General features: G+C 34.6%; 1 protein-coding gene and 2 pseudogenes across 2 annotated transcripts; 1 reads left to right on the plus strand and 2 right to left on the minus strand.

Annotated features, from left to right (window-relative positions):
* The first annotated feature begins 1,223 nt into the window (after window positions 1-1,223).
* LOC120187305 lies at window positions 1,224-17,297 on the plus strand (annotated as a pseudogene).
* LOC120187304 (chromo domain-containing protein cec-1-like) lies at window positions 11,082-12,910 on the minus strand. Of its 2 annotated transcripts, XM_039191045.1 has the most exons (5): window positions 12,324-12,910; window positions 12,190-12,223; window positions 11,458-11,468; window positions 11,254-11,322; window positions 11,082-11,185 (listed from the first exon to the last, which is right to left on the minus strand). In XM_039191045.1, the coding sequence occupies exons 1-5, from the start codon at window positions 12,696-12,698 to the stop codon at window positions 11,105-11,107; spliced, it is 570 nt and encodes a 189-aa protein (XP_039046976.1). In that variant the 5' UTR covers window positions 12,699-12,910; the 3' UTR covers window positions 11,082-11,104. The 2 variants fall into 2 exon arrangements, with proteins under 2 accessions (XP_039046976.1, XP_039046977.1); XM_039191046.1 differs by lacking the exons at window positions 11,082-11,185; window positions 11,458-11,468 and having other exon boundaries at window positions 11,269-11,356; window positions 12,324-12,909.
* A 320-nt stretch (window positions 17,298-17,617) lies between the features above and the next one.
* On the minus strand, window positions 17,618-19,228 carry LOC120187303 (annotated as a pseudogene).
* Window positions 19,229-19,721: the final 493 nt, after the last annotated feature.

Consider the following 19,721-nt stretch of genomic DNA (forward strand, 5'->3'; position numbering starts at 1 on the left):
ATTAGTGTGGATAGCTAAGGTAGTACACGTAGACTTTGATTGAGAAAGTCGAACCACTCTAAATCGATGTGCAATTACTTTCAATTTTCTGCAAAAGCTTCCACCAAATTTTTAATTGTCAATTCACCCCCTCTTGGCCAATTCCGTCAATCGATTAACTCAACAATTGGCATCATAGCCTAACTCATTTGAAGGTTTAATCGCCTCTTGAGTCAATTCGGGAAGAGTTATATCGATAATCAAAGTCATCAATGGCCTCCCCTTCAAACATCGACTCCGGTCTCGACTCGATGCCCGTTAACAAGCCTCCTTTCTTCAATGGAGCTAACTATGCCTATTGGAAAAATAGAATGATGTACTTCATTCAAGCAAGTGACATGGGAGAATGGAATGCTGTAGAAGAAGGATACATCAAACCTCTCACTCATCTAAGGTTGTGGAGTGAAGGAGAGACAAGAATGTTCCAGCTCAACTCCAAAGCCATCCATATCATTTTTTGTGCTCTTGGACCAGATGAATACGTAAGAGTTTCATCGTGTACAACCCCCAAAGAAATATGGGACAAACTTCAAGTCACTCATGAAGGTACCGATGAGGTAAAGAAATCTAAAATTAGTATTCTAACGCATAACTATGAAAATTTCAGAATGAAACCAAATGAAGATATCAAACCTATGACGGATAGATTTTCAACGATTGTCAATGGTCTCAAATCATATGGAGAGATTATTTCAAATGAAAAGCTTGTGAGGAAGTTAGTCTACTCCCTCCCAAAATCGTAGCAATCAAAGAAGACGGCAATCATCGAGTCTAAGGACTTAACGTCCTTAACTCTTGAAGAGTTGATTGGGTCACTCCTCACTCATTAAATGATGCTCAAAGATGAGGTGGAACTCGACAAGATTGACGAAACACCAAAGGAGAAGGAGAAGAAGAAAAACATTGGAGTTGCTCTCAAATCCACAAAAGATGAGAGTTATTCGAATAACGATGACGATGACGAGAAAATGGCATTGTTTGTCAAACGATTCAGAAAAATGATGAGACCTTATCGAGGAAGAAAATTCAAACGAAATGAAGGCCTCAAAAATGAACCGAAAGAGAAGGACCCAATCATTTGCTACAAATGCAAAAAGCAAGGGCATGTCAAATATGATTCCCACAATTGAAGAAAAATGGTCAATCAAAGAATAAGCACAAGACTCATGTGGCTACATGGAGCGATGAAGAAAGTTCCGATGAAGAGGAACAAGAAGTAGCTAACTTGTGCTTGATGGCATTTGGGGAAGATTCTAAGGTAACCTCTAACTCATCCGATTTTGATGATTTATCTTATGATGAGTTATTAGAGGAATATAATTGGTTGGCTTAGGATTATGAGAAATTATTTTTAAAATATAAAAATGATATTTCAAAATTGAAAAATGAAAACAAACTCATATCCAAAACCAACAACTATCTTGAAAGTAAAATCAAAGATTTGTAAATTAAACTAAAAGAGTTTGAAAAGAAAAATTTAGATTTGCAGAATTTACTTTCAAAGATCAATGATGATCATCAAAAGAAAATTGATGATCTTAAAACTTCTTTTTATAAAATTGGAACAAAACATTTTGAAAAATGTGGAAATTCAAAATCCAACTTTGTTAGAAAAAGTTTTAGAAACTACAATCATAGAGGTCCCCAAAGAACCTCTAATGGAAAAATCGTTAGAAGTATGTGGGTTCCTAAAGAACTCATTACTACTAAGATAAAAATACCTACACAAATGGATACCTAAGGGGACTAGGATTTTGGAAACTAATGAATATGGACCCAAAAAGAATTTAGGTACCAAAAATCAAAAATTAATCTATGTTTGTAGGGAAAGGAGCATTGCTACAAGGCACGGGAAACAAATTCAAATTCATGGTACCTTGATAGTGGATGCTCAAGACACATGACCTGAGACAAAAGCCGGTTCATTGAGCTTAACGCCAAAAATGGAGGAGAAGTGACTTTTGGAGACAATTCAAAATGTCACATTGAAGGTATTGGTACAATAGGTAATACCTCTTCCATACAAATTAAAAATGTTTTATATGTGAATGGATTAAAGCATAATCTATTGAGTATTAGTCAACTATGCGATAAAGGATTCAATGTCTTATTTGAAATTAATGGTTGTAAAGTCATTGACATTGCATCTAATCGGATTATGCTTGTTGGTCATAGAATAGGAAACATATACATGGTGCTTTAGATTCTTTTGATATGACTAATTTATGCCTAGTTGCTAAGGATGAACATGATAGTTATGGCATAGGAGACTATGACATGCTAGTATGAGTGTTTTGCAACGATTAATTCAAGGAGACCTAGTAAGAGGGTTGCCTAAGCTTAAATTTGATAATGTTAAAATTTGTGATACTTGTGCTAAAGGAAAACAAAAGCAAGTTTCTTTTAAATCCATTAATGATGTATCAACTAGTAGAGTTTTACAATTGATCCATTTAGATCTTTTTGGGCCAACTAGACTAGCTTGGATGGAAAACAATATGCATTTGTCTTGGTAGATGACTATTCTAGATATACTTGGGTTCTATTTTTAAATACTAAAGATGAAGCATTAGAACAATTCATCACGTTTTCAAAAGTAATCCAAAATTAAAAAAGGTTACTCTATAACTAGTGTTAGGAGTGATCATGGAACTGAATTTAAAAATCTTGGATTTACTGAATTTTGTAACTCTAACGGTATTAGTCATAATTTTCAGCACCTAGAACCCCTCAACAAAATGGAGTTGTTGAGAGGAAAAATCAAACTTTAGAAGAAATGGCTAGAACCATACTTTGTGAAAATAATGTCAAAATATTTTTGGGCGGAAGCCACAAATACCGCTTGTTATATTGTAAATCGAGTAATGATTAGGCCAATTTTAAAGAAAACTCCATATGAAATTTTCAAAAATAAAAAACCTAACATTAGTTATTTTCATTTTTTGGATGTAAATATTTTGTTTTAAACAACGGTAAAGAAAACCTTGGCAAATTTAATGCTAAAAGTAATGAATGAATTTTTCTGGGTTATTACTTAAATTCTAAAGCTTATCGTGTATTTAATAAAAGAACTTTAGTTGTAGAAGAGTCTATACATGTTGTTTTCGATGATAATCCCCTTCCGAGGAAAGATTCTTGTGTGAATGATGATATAGGTGTTATAAATACAAATGACGTTGGAGAACCATCATCAAAAGAAGAAACGAAAAATGAGGAAACTCATGATCCTCTTGAGAATCCAACCATTGAAGAAAGAGAAGTATCTTATCCAAGAGAGTACAACTATGTCAAGGATGGAGAAATTATAGGTGATCCATCAAAAGGGGTAACAGCTCGATATTCTTAGAAATATTTGTAATTATGTTGCATTTATCATGCATAGAGCCTAAGAATATTAAAGAAGCATTAAATGATGAACATTGGATTATAGCTATGCAAGAAAAGTTAAATCAATTTGAGAGAAGTAAAGTATGGACATTAGTTGAAAGGCCTAGTAATAAATCTACTAAAAGTACTAGATGGGTATTTAGGAATAAGCTTTATGAGAGTGGTAATATAATGAGAAACAAGGCTAGACTTGTTGCTCAATGGTATACTCAAGAAGAGGGCATAGACTATGATGAAACATACGCTCCCATAGCTAGGATGGAAGCAATTAGAATGTTATTAACATTTGCATGTTTCAATAAATTTAAATTATATCAAATTGATGTTAAAAGTGCATTTTTAAATGGTTTTATAAAAGAAGAAGTGTATTTGGAACAACCTCCAGGTTTTGAAGATTCAAATTTTCCGGATCATGTTTTAAAATTGATAAAAGCTCTTTATGGTTTAAAGCAAGCTCCTAGAGCTTGGTATGAAAGATTGTCAAATTTTTTAATTGAAAAAGTTTTTTCAAAAGGGAAAGTTGACACTACATTGTTTTTGAAACATAAAGGTAAAGATTTATTAGTAGTTCAAATTTATGTTGATGATGGTTCTACTAATGATGTTCTTTGCCAAGAATTTTCTAAGCTAATGCAAAGTGAGTTTGAGATGAGCATGATGGGGGAGCTCTCATTTTTCTTGAGACTCCAAATCAAGCAAAGAAAAGATGGCATCTTCATCAATCAAGCTAAGTACGTCAAAGATATGCTCAAAAAGTTTGGACTAAAAAATGGGAAACCTCATGACACTCTAATGAACTCTTCAACAAAGCTTAACTTAGATGAAGAAGGTAAATGTGTAGATGTTAAATTATATAGGTCAATGATTAGATCTCTACTTTATCTAACTACAAGTAGACCGGACATTATGTTTAGTGTTTGCTTATGTGCTAGATTTCAATCATGCCCTAAGGAATTGCATTTACTAACTGTTAAGAGAATCTTTAGATACCTTAAGGACACTCCTAGTTTTGGACTTTGGTATCCTAGAGACTCTAGCTTTAACTTGCATGCTTTTTCTGATGCGGATTATGGAGGATACAAATTAGATAGGAAAAGCACCTCCGGTATTTGCCAATTCCTTGAAAATATGCTAATTTTTTTGTTTTCAAATAAACAAAATTGTGTTGTATTATCTACCACTGAAGCAGAATACATTTCAGCTGGTAGTTGCTATGCACAAGTTTTATGGATGAAACAACAACTTTTTGATTATGAAATTGAAGTAGGTATCATTCCTATCAAGTGTGACAATACTAGTGCTATTTGTCTCACTAAAAATCCCATCCAACACTCTAGAACTAAGCACATTGAAATAAGACATCACTTCATTAGAGACCATGTCACTAAGGAAGATGTAATTCTAGAATTTGTTGATACTTTGCATCAATTAGCGGATATCTTTACAAAACCTTTAGACAATGAACGATTTTGGACACTTATGAGAGAATTAGGTTTGACCAATCTATCTTCACTGAGTGTTTAAAATAATTTTAGCACTTTTAATAATAAATAAAAAATGCTTATAATAGTAATTTTTTATTGCATTCATTGCTACTAGTTAGGGGAAGTTTATGATTCTTGATAAAAAATTAATTTTATGTTCAAATATCGTTTAAAGATTAATTGAATTGTTTGAAAATGATTAATTTTCAATATATGAGTTGCCAATACCACTAGAGGAAATTAATTTAGCATTTTGGGCGTTTAAAATCGGATTTTAGCATTTTGCTGCAGAGGGAATCGATCCCCCCTTAAGGGAACCGATTCCCCCCACAGGGGAATCGATACCCCCTGGGGTTCTGGTTTTATCGGGCAGAACCCTTGGTTTTAGCCCAAAACTCTCTTCTCTTCTCTTACGCCGTTTCTCCTCTCTACGCTCTCCATATCTCCACTTTACCTCAAATCAACATTTTTAATCGGAATTCACTTCAAATGTCATCCTCTAAACCTGTTGGAATCATAAAATACGTGCAAACTTCATCTAATCTCACTCAAATCCGAAATCATTCAAGGTATTTTTCCAAAACTTCTTTTTATCAATTTATGAACATAGAACTAGTTTTAATTAGTTCTAGGTTGAATTTTTTATCGGGCATTGATTATTAGTAATCAGAAACTAGATATTACAACTAATTTCATCAAAAATACAAGATTTTTTCAAAATTTTCTAAATTTTTGAAAAAAAATTCAAATTATTGTGTTTTGATTAAATTATGTTGTTATTATGAAAACTATACATATATTGTTTCTTAAAACCATATTTTTTCAAAAGTTTTTCAAAAACTTTGCTCATTAGGATTGATTTAGAGAACCTTGAAATATTGAGGACTCAATTGAGTTGTGGGATTGATTGAATTGCATACATGTGTTTTCTAAATTGCAGGTTATCGATTCTATTCCGATTTCCTAAATCATGTCCAATCCTAAACGTACTAGGTCTTCATCTAGTCGTTCACACCGTCAACCAAATCCACCTCCAAATTCTCTACCTATTCCAATTTCTAATCTTAATCCTATTGATCCTAATTTGACTATCCAAAATTCGTGTTTCAATCATCTTGGTCCTAGAAATCATCGTTTTCGGTATTATCAATATTTCAACTCTTACAAAATCCGGAAAGAACGTATTCTTTCTCGTCAAGCTATGTTAACTATCAATTTTAAATATCTTCCTCTTTTAAAAGAGTGAAAATTTGATAAACTCTTTGACCTTGAACCCATCGTTTACCATCAACTTGTTTGTATTTTCTATTCTAATGCCGTTTGTGTTAAAAACCAAACTGAAACCGAAACCATAGGAATTCGTTCCTACCTTCTAGGACAATTTTTATATATTGACTCGACTTACATAGCCAATACATTTGGATTAGATAATGATGGGATTTCAAATGAAAAACAGGTTTTAGAATCTCGTTATAAAATAAGGGATAGTGCAAGTGTCATAGACCTTCATGAACGTTTTCTTCATCTAATGATTTCTTGGTGGTTTCGATCATCCGGAGGTCGTTATTCTACTCTTAGAGCCTTAGATCTTTGGTGGTTACATTGTTTCGAAAACAATATTAAAATCAACCTACCTCATATTATTTTTGCTGAAATTGTTGAAACCGTAAATTTTGTTCCTAACAAGAAACTCTGTTCCTCTCTTGTTTACGGTTGCATTTTGAGTAATCTGTTTTCCAAAGCTGAGCTTAGAGTCAGTCTAGATGACGTTTTTCCCCTTAAGAAACAAATTAACCTTCTTTCCTTAACGAGAGCGGGATGGATTAAGGATAAGGAAACCGGTGAATGGGTTCGATCTTCTGCAAATATTCCGGGAGCTAGTTCTTCACAAGCTCCACCCGAAGCTGACGAAGATCTCGAGCTTGAGCAATTAATGCGAGACATCGATAAAGCCGAAGATGAGCCTGAGCAGCCCGAGGAGCAGTCCGAAGGGCAAGCACAACAAACGCATCCAATGCCTCCATATTTACAATCCTTTATGGAGACATTCGATTTTCGATACGCTACTATGGATTCGCGCTTTACTTCTATAGAGTCCCATTTATCCACAATGGGAGCTCAAAAGTTAGAAATTTTTCGGGAAATGCGTGCAAATAATGAAGCAACCAACGCACGTATTAATGACCTCACTAACGAAATGGCCACTATGCGAGCTCGTTTTCCTCCTCCTTATCCGGATATATGATTCAATGTTTTGCTTTGAACTCCAAACTTATTGTTTTAACATTTTGAATATTTTGGAATGTTTGAATTTGTAAATTGATTGACTTTGAATTTGTTTGGATTTATGAATGGTTAGAAATTATCTATTTGGTGTGATTAAATTTATTCATTATTGCATCATTTACTTCATGATTAAATATATAACCAATTTTGCCATTTCACATTAATTATGAATATTGATTATAAAACTAATGGCTAACATTTCTCTTGCTTGTGATCTTAGCAGCTTATATTATATATAATCAATTGGCTAAATGATTTCAAAACCTTATTTAAATTCTTTAAAATGTCTTTTTGATTTAACAAAAAGGGAGAGAAGTGTTAAAGTGTTTTTAAATGATAAATGGGAGAAGTGTTAAAGTAAGGGGGAGTAATTTCAAAACTTGATTTCAAAATCTTAAAATTACTAAAATGTTTTGTTATATCAAAAAGGGAAAGATTGTTGAAAACATTTTGATATTTCGATATAACAAATTAAGTTAAATGAATTTTAAGATTTTCCAAATGATTTTCTAAGTATATTCGATAGAATTATTCGAATATCAGAACATTACTCAAAGTGTAAAATCAAGTTTTAATCTTAAAACAATTTCAAAATAATTTTACAAAGTATTTCGAACCATTTCAAAGCCAAAAATTCCAGATTGCTCAGAGGGAATCGATTCCCCCCATAGGGGGTACCGATTCCCCCTGAATGGTTTGGCTCCGAGAATTCCAGTATGCTCGGAGGGAACCGATTCCCCCCAGGGGGTACCGATCCCCCCTTGTATAACGGTCGAAATATTTGAATTTTACACTCAGGGAACAGATTCCCCATAGGGGGTACCGATTCTCCCCACGCTCCAAGCTGGTTTATTAATTGTTTTCACACTAAAACGGCTATATGATCTTCACTAATCATCCCCAACGTTCAGAAGTGATTCAAGGTGTATTTAAACAAGTTCTGAAGCCCTTGATCAATAAGAAATTATAGAGAAACAAGAGAGAAAGCATCAAACACCAAGTTTGTGCAAATCAAGCCAATTTTCCTTTTAATATTCATTTTGCTTTCAAGAACACCATTTGTGCTCATTTGTAATTATCTTTGAGTGTTCTTTTCTTGTTCTAGAATTGTGCAAACATCTTACCTTGTGAGGTTTTCCTTGTAAGTTTGCAAGTTTATAATTTTCTCTTTAGGAAAAAATGTTCTCAAGAATTGGGGTATATTCTTGAGGGTGTTGTAATATTATCTCTTTGGCCTCAAAAGAAAGAACAAATTAGTGAATTTGTTGGAAAATCCTTAGTGTGGATAGCTAAGGTAGTGGACATAGACTTTGATTGAGAAAGTCGAACCACTCTAAATCGCTGTGCAATTACTTTCAATTTTCTGCAAAAGCTTCCACCAAATTTTTAATTGTCAATTCACCCCCTCTTGACTAATTCCGTCAATCGATTAACTCAACAAGAATCATCTTTACTAACAAGGGATTCACATCTTCATCTTTTTCCTCAACTTCCAATGAACGCTTACGCTTTCCTCTGACTTGAGGTGTGCTTCTTTGCTTCTGCAGAGCAAAACCGAGAACAAAATAACAAGCACCAAACACTCTCGGCCACCAAAAATTCCACATAGATAAAATATCAAGCAGACAAATAAACATAAGAGAGAAGTCATCATTCTCAAGCAGCAGCAACCCGTACAGGTCGTTAGAGCACCAATCTGGATTGCCTAACATTATTTAATGACCCTTACAAGAAACATGGCAAATTGACAATTCTAAAACCCCATCGTTATCAGCTAAAAGCCAATTTTGTTAAAAAAAAAAATTATAGGAATTGAAGGCCTCGTTAAAAAACCCCTTCTTGATTAAAGGAGCTTGTAGATAAGCTCCTTAATCAGCGGAATGAGGAAAAGAGTGCCTAAAGATTTCATTAACCAAAAGAAATTACATAAGATACAACCAGATAAACACCCCTAGCATAACCAAAAAACCAAAAAAGAGCCGAAGACAACCCTATACAACAGAACTAGCTCAGCCTAAACCAACTAAGCTACTAACACAATATAAATTTTGGCTGAGTTGTTAACCAATTTAGCAACAACAATGAAGACTTAACGGCTAAACATTTCCTGGAATACAACAGAAAACAATACAACCAAATGCCTAAAACAATCAACCAATCCCCTCCTTAACTAACTTGTCTGCCTCCATATTACAAGACCTAGGAAAAAGCTCCAGCAAAGTTGGAGGGCCTGGATCTATAGATACTATGAAAGAATCCATCATCTTGCCAGCCTCAAATATCAACTGACTCATTCCAAAAAAGCCAAATTCTAACACAAAAGCCATGAGCTTCCACAATATAAGAGTAAAAAAATCTAGCTTCGAAATCACTCTATCTGCCTTTCTACCTCTTATTTCTCGTCTTGTCATTGGAGACCATCCGAACCTCCAACTTCATTCAATAATCAAATGCAAATCACCTGAAACTTCCAATTCTTCCACTGCTATAGTTTTCCGAAATCAAAAATACTTGTGAGCCTTCAAGTTCAATCCATTCTTCCTCGCGATGCAGCTTCTTCTGATTAATCTTGCTTCGGCAGAGTCTAGTCTTCCTACGGGGAGCCGAATATTTCTCTTCAATTATTTAGAGAGAGCTATATTTATTGTTAATCCCCTCCTTAACTCTCTGGTTCTGCCTGGAATTGAGCGAGAAAGAAATGTCCCTCAATTGTGTTGACAAGCCAAGACTCTGGTCCAAATCCTCACATATTATCCCTGATTTGGGTTTTCCAATCACCCGTTCAACCACAGCCCCATCCTATTGGACTTCCTCTCCCTTGGATCTTATGATAGCACAATTATTTGTAAAGCCCATATTAATCACATCCTCCACCTCCTTTGACTCTAAACGACCATCCAAGATGGGCAAATCTATTAAATTATCCTTCATCCCCTTGTTAATTTCATTTATAGCATTAACAAAAGAACTGTTTGGTGATGTCACCTTTGACCAATATATTGTATAACGATATATAATAAGAGAACTTTAACATCCAAGCATAAATCCTTTGTGCTTAATGGCTTAATGCTAATGAACATTAAAAAATTACCACATCAATAAAAAATTTAGACTCGACACCGAACAGGTTTACAACAGATTCAATAAAGTTAAAAACTGCAAATCAATACATGCAGAAACAATCACTATTCTACAATCATAGATGAAGGAAGTAAACAAAAAAGTTATATATATATACATATGTATGTATGTATCAAAAATGGAACACAAGCAGACAAGACAAACCTTGGCTGATGAAAAACCTTGGCTGATGTATTTGATGCTTCCTCAGAAGCAATGTTTTTGCTTGGTGTAGCTTTACGCTTTTACCCTTTGAAAACATGATGAATAAAGAATCTCATTCAATCTGAAACAGACAGTTAATCATGCCAAATACTCCATATCACACAAAAGATTAAGAAATAACAGTGTACATGTTCCTTGTCAGCAAGTAGAACGTCAGTTGTAGCATGGGGTGATTCCAGAAATTCCAACAATTTGGCAGAGAGTTCCTCCAGAAATTGAAATCAATTGGCCTAAATAGAGATGCACACTTACCACATAAACATCGGTACATTTAATGTATTATAGTATATGCTTTTATTGACCTTTCGTACAGCAGCCCTCGTGATTGGAATATTCAGCAAATCACATAAATCAACTAATTTTTCTTTAACACATTTTTCAATTTTCTCCTTTACTTTTGCCTTTTGTTTTCCTGCTGAAAAAAAAAAGAATGGGTTTAACAAGATTTTACTTGTGAATAATCATAGGCAATCTATCATATATTAACATACATACTACAATGAAGAAGAGAAGAACTCAGGTGGTGGACCACTGGAAAAAAATAAAAATGAAATAACCAACTTTCAAAAAATTAAAGAAAATACCTCATTCTGTCCCCAAACATAGCCAGAAAATTGGCTAATGTTTCTCTTCAATCTTTGTGGCTGTAAAAGCAAACAAAAAAAAACATAAAAAAGGATCATGGAACATCTAGACAAGATAGCTCGATTACCTTTGCTTTCTTTCCAAAGAGTATCATATGAAGCATCTGCAGATTATCATCAAATTTTCTCTTCGAAACAGTTCACAATATCAGAGAAAAAATAGGCCAGACTCTGCAGTAACAACAAAGTAAAGTAAACATATAAAAAGGACTATTTTATATAAAATACCATCAAAATGACAGGATTAGAATCCGTCTGTCATCCAAGACGATCTTGAAAACCAAATATTAAATGAAAACTGCAGTAACTTAATGACGCAGAACCCTAATAAGCTGTGGGATTAGAGTCCAAGTATTTGCAATTCAGACTGTGCAATTCAATTAACCCTAACCCTGATGCTTAGGCTTCCTTTCTTCTTGGTTATGTGATGCAACCCTAGGGGTGAAGCTTGTGATATCTTTTCTTTTCTACTGTTTAACTTTTCTTTATTTAATTTTCCCTGTTTTCTAATAATTTCAGATTATTGTTATCCTGCAGTATATAAGTACTAAATATTGACAGTAGTTCAATATTACTGTATCATCTGTATCACAAGTGATTTGAGCACATATTAGGCTCTGACTACGCGCATCAACCCACAATGAAACAATTGATACGAAAAACAAAATAATTGCAAACATTATCAGTAAGTACTTTAACAGGCTATCAGAACAGTTCAAAAGGCTTCACATAGAGGTCTATTTTTATGAAGTTTTACAACTTTAGACTTTAAGCCAAGGCTTCATCCATTCCCATTATTAATTAATACTCAATCAAGCTTAAGAACAATTAAAATGGTTAAAATTACACGCCGAAACTGTATAAACTCAGCTTTTATAACCAGAACTCAGATAGTTTACAGCATCCAACAAAATGCAGTTCAACAATGGTTCGTAAATGAATAGAGAATGGAAATACCATCAAATTCTATGGATTGGAAATAATTCAAAGAAAAAGATACATACCATTTGGTAGATCTTTAAGCTGTGTACCAGGACCCTGACAGAAACACAAGCTCAAAAAACAATCAAAACACAAAAACAAGACGGGAACATAAGTATGGGTGAAAACTAATCGAATCCTTAGCTAAGAAAAAAACCTTTTCAATTGACAAAGGTTTGGGAGTGGAAGACCTGGAAACAGATGTAACCGAGTATCTTTCAACGACTTTCCTTTCCCTTGTCGGCCTGTCACTACTCGGTGTCACAGACTCTTTATTCTCCGATGAATATCGTTTGAGTTTCCTAGATCTTCGCTTTCGACTACTACCTTTGGCCTCTTTAGTACCTTCCTTTTCTTCTTCGTCTTCCTTTTCATCTTCCTCCATAGTCTCCTCAACTTCCTTCTTTTCCTCACTTTCCCGAGAAACGTCTTTCTCCTCTTTTTCTTTCTCTTGTTTAGCGCCCTCTTTATCGTTAACTGGAGCAGCAGCCTCCTCCACCGGTTTGCTATCGTCTAGTGTCTCCGTCTCCATAGAAACTGTCAATCAAACAACCAAAATTATGGGTTTTTTACTAAAACCCTAGAATTGAAAGGAACCCTCAAAAGAGAGCGAGTAGCTCTGGTGACAACTGACAACCAAGTACAGAGAAATGAAAAAAAAATGGTCTTTGGGGTGCTATTGAATTGGATTTGGGCAAATGCAAAATCTCATATAAGAATAAGAATTAGATCGAAGTGGCAAGAACGAGCGGGGAATCAAAAACAAATTTTTGGGTAAAGCAAGTTTCGTTTTTCTAAGGGACTTTGGGCTAGTTTTAGTGGGTTTTCTTCCCATAGGCCATACGTCAGAGTTAATTGGCCTAATAGATAAAAATATTTTTAATGGTCTCAAAGAAGTGAGTCTCATGGGGACAAGTATTATAATATATTTTTCAAAAACTTATTACGTTAAACGTGATGAGTTCTTCTGAAATTTAAGGCAAACTAATCGTTCAACAACGAGTGGCTTTTTAATCTTAATTTCTAACTTTTAATAGTAGAGATTCAACAAAGCAGTAATGATATGACAAGTTTTATCGAATTTATTTTTTTAAAAAATAGTTTAATACAAAATAATTTATTACATACTAATAATAAAAGTTATAACAAACTAATGGAATCCATAAAAAAAATTATTTATATTTTGTAATTCTTAACGATGTCGATGAGTGTTCAAATGATAATGACGTGGGGCTCGTCGATTTCGTCTTAGTCGTCCGCCTTGATATTTTCATCTTGGTTTGCTTCTTCAACAGGAGGTATACTGAACATCACTCCACTGTGAGATCCACTTTCAAAATACGGTAATAGAATACTTAAGGTACTTAATGCCATCATTATTGTCGTTGACTCAAATTGACCACCGAAATCAGTACATTGTTGATCATATATAATATGATCTCATTCACTCACATGTTCTATCGAAGATGCTTGAGCACTTTGCATTGCATCCCATAAACCTCTAACCAAATTCGACTGACTCTCCACCGAAGCATGATATGGAGGATAAAAATCATAATTGGTCTGAGATGTAAAATATTTGACAGGAGCAGAAGACAAAGATGTTGATGATGATGATTTTTTTCCCTTTGCGAATTTGGCCTTCATTTCTTCCCATTGTTTCATCTCTTCGGTGTTGTTAAATATGATTTCTTATTTGGTTTATAATTTTGGAGGTAGAGAGAAATGTCGAATATTTGTGTATGAATTAATTGATGTGACGTAAATTAGCGCAAAACTCTATCTGCAGCATATATCTCAACAATCACAAAATGAAGCAAAGGCGTAACAGCACACCACAACTCTAAGACTTCAAAAAAGCTCGATGGAAGTAATCGGTACATCTCATCGTCACAATACAAAATCCAATTAAACTATAAGGCTTAAGGGTCACCTTTGCCCCTATAGTAAACCTAATTTATTGTTTTCACCCCTATTGTATTTTCATATCAATTTAGCCCTTAAAGTTGTTTGATTGTATCATTCTATACCATATCCCTAACTTATAACTCTAAATTATAAATCTCGAGTTAGGATTTATAGTTTATAGTTTATAGGTTTATGGGGTTAGGATTTAGGTTTAAAATTTATAATTTAGGGTTTTTAGTTAGGAGTAGGGTATATAATGATGCAATTAAGTAACTTCGAAGGATAAATTAATATGAAAATACGATAGGGGCAAATGTGATAAATTCAATCTACTATAGAGGCAAAAGTTAGCCTTTTGTCAATCTATAAACATTAATTATAAAAATTAGTATAAATAAAAAATAAGTAATTTATAAAATAATATTTATCGCATTTCGATCAGTGATATCAATCCTCATTCGTATATCATTTTTATTTACACCGATAACTTAGTCTTGGTAATTTTATTATCTAAATAATATTATAAATAAAAATTTAAAAATAAGGATAAAAAATTAAAAATTTACTAAAAAATATATAGTTAAAATTTACCTTCTAGCAAGAGGAAACTTAACCAGGACTGTTGTAATTAGCATAAAAAATGGGAATCCATATCACACCCAAGACTGTAGCACGACTAAACAACCTGCTCCATCGGTTTTTTGACCCCTTTCAACAATTGTAGCCTTGCAAAGTTCCCGATATAAAAGTGTCAAAATTGTTGAGCCCCAACTAGTGTATGATACTTAGTAAAATTATTCAATATCAAAAGATGCTGAATGTGCACCAAATTTATGGATTTATCCTATAACAATATCATTTTAATCAATTGGAGAAGATACACTCAGGTTGCAAATATGACATCATCCTCGGTAGAGTCATTAGTGACATGAAATTCGGACTCCAACCAAATTATCTGTATCTGGTACCGTCTAAGATCTTTGGTAGTGGCATCTTTCTCGGAACTTTCTCAACAATAATAAATCAGTTGTAATATTTGTGCCTCACTAGTGTTGCACCATTAACCGAAACACCGAGTTGGTAAGCGACATCTTCCAATATAATCATCGCTTCACCATTCGAAAAAATGGAAAGTATGCGTTTCAGATCTTTAACGTTCAATCAGTGCCGGAATCTATGTTGGGTTCACCTTGAAAACACGCAGAAATATGACTAGCTACAACCAGAATTGTTGTAGATATACGATAATCTGCTAATGCAGATCTCTAAGTGTCATTCCTCATTGACGAATGCCCCGTTATTCTTTCGGTGTGAGTTCGAGATAAAAAATATAGACAAATTTAAGGCGTAACATTTCATCTCGGGTAAACATTTTCAGGAATCCTTAAAAAATGATACAAAATTTTCTCATTTTTTTTCTTAACAATACAAAATAAAAATCTTAAACTCTAAACTTATAACGTCAAACCCAACAACTATATTTTTCAGAAATCTTATGGAACTCGTCACGTCGAGGTAATGAGTTGAAATATGCCCATTGAAATCTGACCGTTGTTGTTGCTCATTGTACAACAGCTATAAACGATTAGTTTATTTTAAATTCCAAAGGAACTCGTCTTGACATGGCGAGTTCTGAAGTTTTTTAAAAAATTAATTACTAAATTAAAAAATATATTTTTCATTGGACATCGATGTGAGGAGTTTTTAAAAATATATAATAATATTATTCACATGAGGCTCACTTACCTGAGATCATTAAAAAATATTTTTTTACACAAATTCATCGTGTCAATAGGACAAATTTAGTTTGCAAAATAAATTTCATGATGGCCTATTGGACCCATTAATTTTCGTTCCTGGAGTATTGGAAAAAAAACATAGTTTTAGTAGGCTTTATTTTCTCAAAACCGTTTATATCCGTTAACAGTTCAGATATGTAAGGATCCGAAAAGCCCATATGTTTCCTGAACCGGCCCATACATCGACTTGTTTTTTGTCATTTTTATAAATTTCAGTCCTTTCCTCCAATATCAGAGAAACTAGGAGAAGGTTGTCAATCCATTGTTTGAGAAGCGTCCAAAGCAGTTTGGTATTGGAGAAGCCTTACCTCCAAAGAAGGATCTGCACCGGTTCGTGAGGTGGCCTAAGGTTGTCCGCATTCAAAGGAAAAGAGGATCCTTAAGCAGAGGTTGAAGGTCCCACCGGCACTGAACCAGTTTACCAAGACTCTTGATAAGAACCTTGGTACACTAAAACTTCACTTGTTTATGTCCCTGTTTTAGCCCTTCCGGCTTTCTTGCTGTGGCTCCCTTTTTCTGTTTTAAACAATTGGGATTAAACCTTGGTTCTTTTTTTGTATTATCACAGCAACAAGTTTGTTCAAATTGCTCCTCAAGTACATGCCAGAGGACAAGGCAGCTAAGAAGGAACGTCTCCTGAAAAAAGGCCCAGGCTGAAGCTGAAGGAAAAGCTCCCAAGTCTAAGAAACCAATTGTTGTCAAATACGGACTTAACCATGTCACCTACCTCATTGAGCAGGTAGCTCTTTATCTTCTTCAAAATCATCGGTTTAGCTTGTGTGGCACTGTGCATTCTGTTTATATGGTAAGTCGTTTAAAACAATGGCTGTTTTTATTATTCCTAATGCAGAACAAGGCTCCATTGGTTGTTATCGCGCATGATGTGGATCCGATGGAATTGGTTGTGTGGCTCCCTTCTTTGTGCTGAAAAATGGAGGTCCCTTACTGCATCGTCAAGGGGAAATCACGTTTGGGATCGGTACTTATTTGTGGTCATACTATGCAGATTGTCCACAAGAAAACCGCTAATTTCTTGTCCTTGACCACAGTTAAGAATGAGGATAAGTTGGACTTCAGCAAAATCCTTGAAGCAATCATGGTTGTGACCACAGAAAATATTATAGTTAATATATGTAATACATTATAAATCATATGGTTAACTTGGAGCTTATATCGCAGGCAAACTTCAACGACAAGTACGACGAGTACAGGAAGAAGTGGGGTGGAGGTATTATGGGATTGAAGTCACAGGCCCGAACCAAGGCAAAGGAGAAGTTACTTGCAAAGGAAGCTGCTCAGATGATGACTTAAGAACACCATTGTTTTCCTTCCAGTTGTACTTTAAGTTCTGGGTTTTCTTCTTTTTTGATTAAATGGTCCTCTGAAGTAGAAGCAGCAATCAAACATTCAAACTCTATTTTCTTCTTTTTCTTTTCATTTTTTAAAATCCACAGAGATTCCTTGTTGAACTTTCAAAATACCTTGTAGTTACTGTTTTTGATGAAGTTTTTGCAAGTTTAAGGTAATATAAACTTTATTCGAGTTTGAACTTTCAAATTAAAAGAAAATATATTTGTTAAAACTGAACGTTTAATTTATCCTTATTAAAGGTTAGATTTAAATTGTTAAAAAAAATATCACATGGATAATTTGATATCCTATCGGCTAAACATTTTACAATTTTGCTTTTTTGGGAACTAAATCAAACATACTTGAGAGATTTGGACGAGATTTTCAGGAAGATCATATTCTTATATCAAATTGTTGCCTACATATTCATGGACATAAGAACTTAAAAACTCCATTCTTTAATGGTTAGGGCAACCTTTTCCAACATGCTGTATATCTGTTCCGAACAGGGATGCCTGCCATCACCAACCAAGAATTCATGGACAACGTTGTCCACTTGAATCAAACTATGGCCGGGGTTCCTCAATATCGGCCTATGTTTCAGAATCTTTCTAATCCTAGCCACATCGTTCCACCATTCCTTAGCGGCATAAATATTCGACATAAGAACATAGTTTCCATCATTGAATGGTTCCAGAACCATCAGCCTTTGCATCGCAGCCTCAGCTAGCTCGACATTGGCAGCAGCAGCACAGGCATTCAACAGAGTTCCCCACAAAACAGCATTAGGTTCCATTGGCATGTTAGTTATAGCCTCATAAGCCTCACTCAAGAGTCCTGCCCTGCATAAAATGTCCACAAAGCATCCATAGTGCTTGATGTTCGGCTCAATACCGAAATCCTTTCTCATTGAATGAAGAATCTCTTTTCCTTCCTCCACCAACCCTGAATGACTGCAAGCGGATAAAATCGCAATGAACGTGATCCGATCCGGCTTTATTCCATCCCATTGCATTTCCCTAAATCTTTCAATGGCTTCAATCCCATAACCATGCATTGCAAGTCCCCCGATCATGGCATTCCAAACACAAACGCCTTTAGAAGGCAAAGTTTTAAAAACTTGATAAGCTTTGTCAATGTGACCACATTTAGCATACATGTCAATAAGAGCAGCACCAAGCTTCGGATTAAAAAATATTCTCTTTTTATCAACATATTCATGCACCCATTGACCGATTTCCAATGCCCCCAAATTAGCACAAGCTGAGAGTACAGAAACCAAAGTCAATTCATTTATTCCAACCCCAGAAATCTTCATTTGATTAAACAGTTCAATCCCTTCTTTATATCTCTTTTGCTTTACATATCCCGTTATAATCCCAGTCCAAGTAACCACATTTCTCTCAGTCATTCTATCGAAACAACAACCGGGCGGATTCAACATCACCAAAAGCACAATAAAACGTTATCAAAGAAGTTAAAGAATGGATCTCGGAACTAAATCGTTTGTGTTTGACAACCAGGGAGTGGACTCCTTTGCCTTGTTTAAGACCACTGCAGGCCTTTAAAAGGAACGGGTAAGTAAAATTATCTGGGGTAAGGCCCTGGTGTCTCATTCTGATATAAAGGTCAAATTCCTTCGGGGCCCAAATTATTTGTTCCGTAGCCTCTTATCATGGTGTTGAAAGCAAAAGCGGATGGCTGGGTTATTTGGTCGAACACTTGGCGGGCGTAAAGGAGATGGGAGGAGGCTACTAACGCCTCAATGAGTTTGGAAAGGTATGTATCGGATTGGTGAAGTGGGTTTTTGATGATTTGTGCGTGAAGTTGCTTGAATTGGAGTAAATGGGTGCATTTCTTGAGGATCTGGAGATGATTTGGTTTGGTTGAAATGGGGTTTTCTGGTTGTTTGGAATCATTTGATGCGAGGGGAAGGTGAGAAAGGAGGTGATTGTTAGAAGCCAAAATCTCCAGCATCTGGTTTTCGGGTAGCGCCCAAATCAATTGAACTCCAAGATTAAGCCTCACAATTTAACTTAGCCCTGTTTTGAACCTAGTAACTTGGCCCGGGGGAATTGGAATCTAATTTCACCATTTTTTCCATGTTTGGTTCAAGTTTTTTAAGAGAATTGGAATCTTTCATGGCTTTAACTTTTTATCGAATGAGAGAAAGTGAATTCCATCCAAGAATTGATGGAATTTAATTCCCTTGTAAAGGGAATTGAAATTTGATCATACTACCCTCATCAATCTTTTGGTAACTTATTTATATATTGAATAAAAATATTTTTTTATTATTTCGGGTCAGGTCGGGTTTCTAATTCATATATTCGGGTCGGGTCGGGTGAAACTTTATTTTGGTCGGATCGGATCGATTTTTTTAAGTGTGATATTCGGGTCGGATTGAGTTTATAGGGTGAAAAATACCCTACCCGAAAATATATATAATTTTACCTTATATATTTAGGAATAATTACAATAATACCCCTTTATATATA

The sequence above is a fragment of the Hibiscus syriacus genome, unplaced genomic scaffold (genome assembly GCF_006381635.1).
Source record: "Hibiscus syriacus cultivar Baekdansim isolate YM2019G1 unplaced genomic scaffold, ASM638163v2 tig00113724_pilon, whole genome shotgun sequence".
Classification (NCBI taxonomy): domain Eukaryota; kingdom Viridiplantae; phylum Streptophyta; class Magnoliopsida; order Malvales; family Malvaceae; genus Hibiscus; species Hibiscus syriacus.

Excerpts from the sequence above, each read along its gene's own strand:
- LOC120187304 (XM_039191045.1), bottom strand. The coding sequence starts at position 12,698 with ATGGAGACGGAGACACTAGACGATAGCAAACCGGTGGAGGAGGCTGCT. Across the intron at positions 12,224-12,323 it reads AACCTTTGTCAATTGAAAAG|GGTCCTGGTACACAGCTTAA; the intron begins GTTTTTTTCTTA and ends TGTTTCTGTCAG. Across the intron at positions 11,186-11,253 it reads TCTTTGGAAAGAAAGCAAAG|CCACAAAGATTGAAGAGAAA; the intron begins GTAATCGAGCTA and ends TTGCTTTTACAG.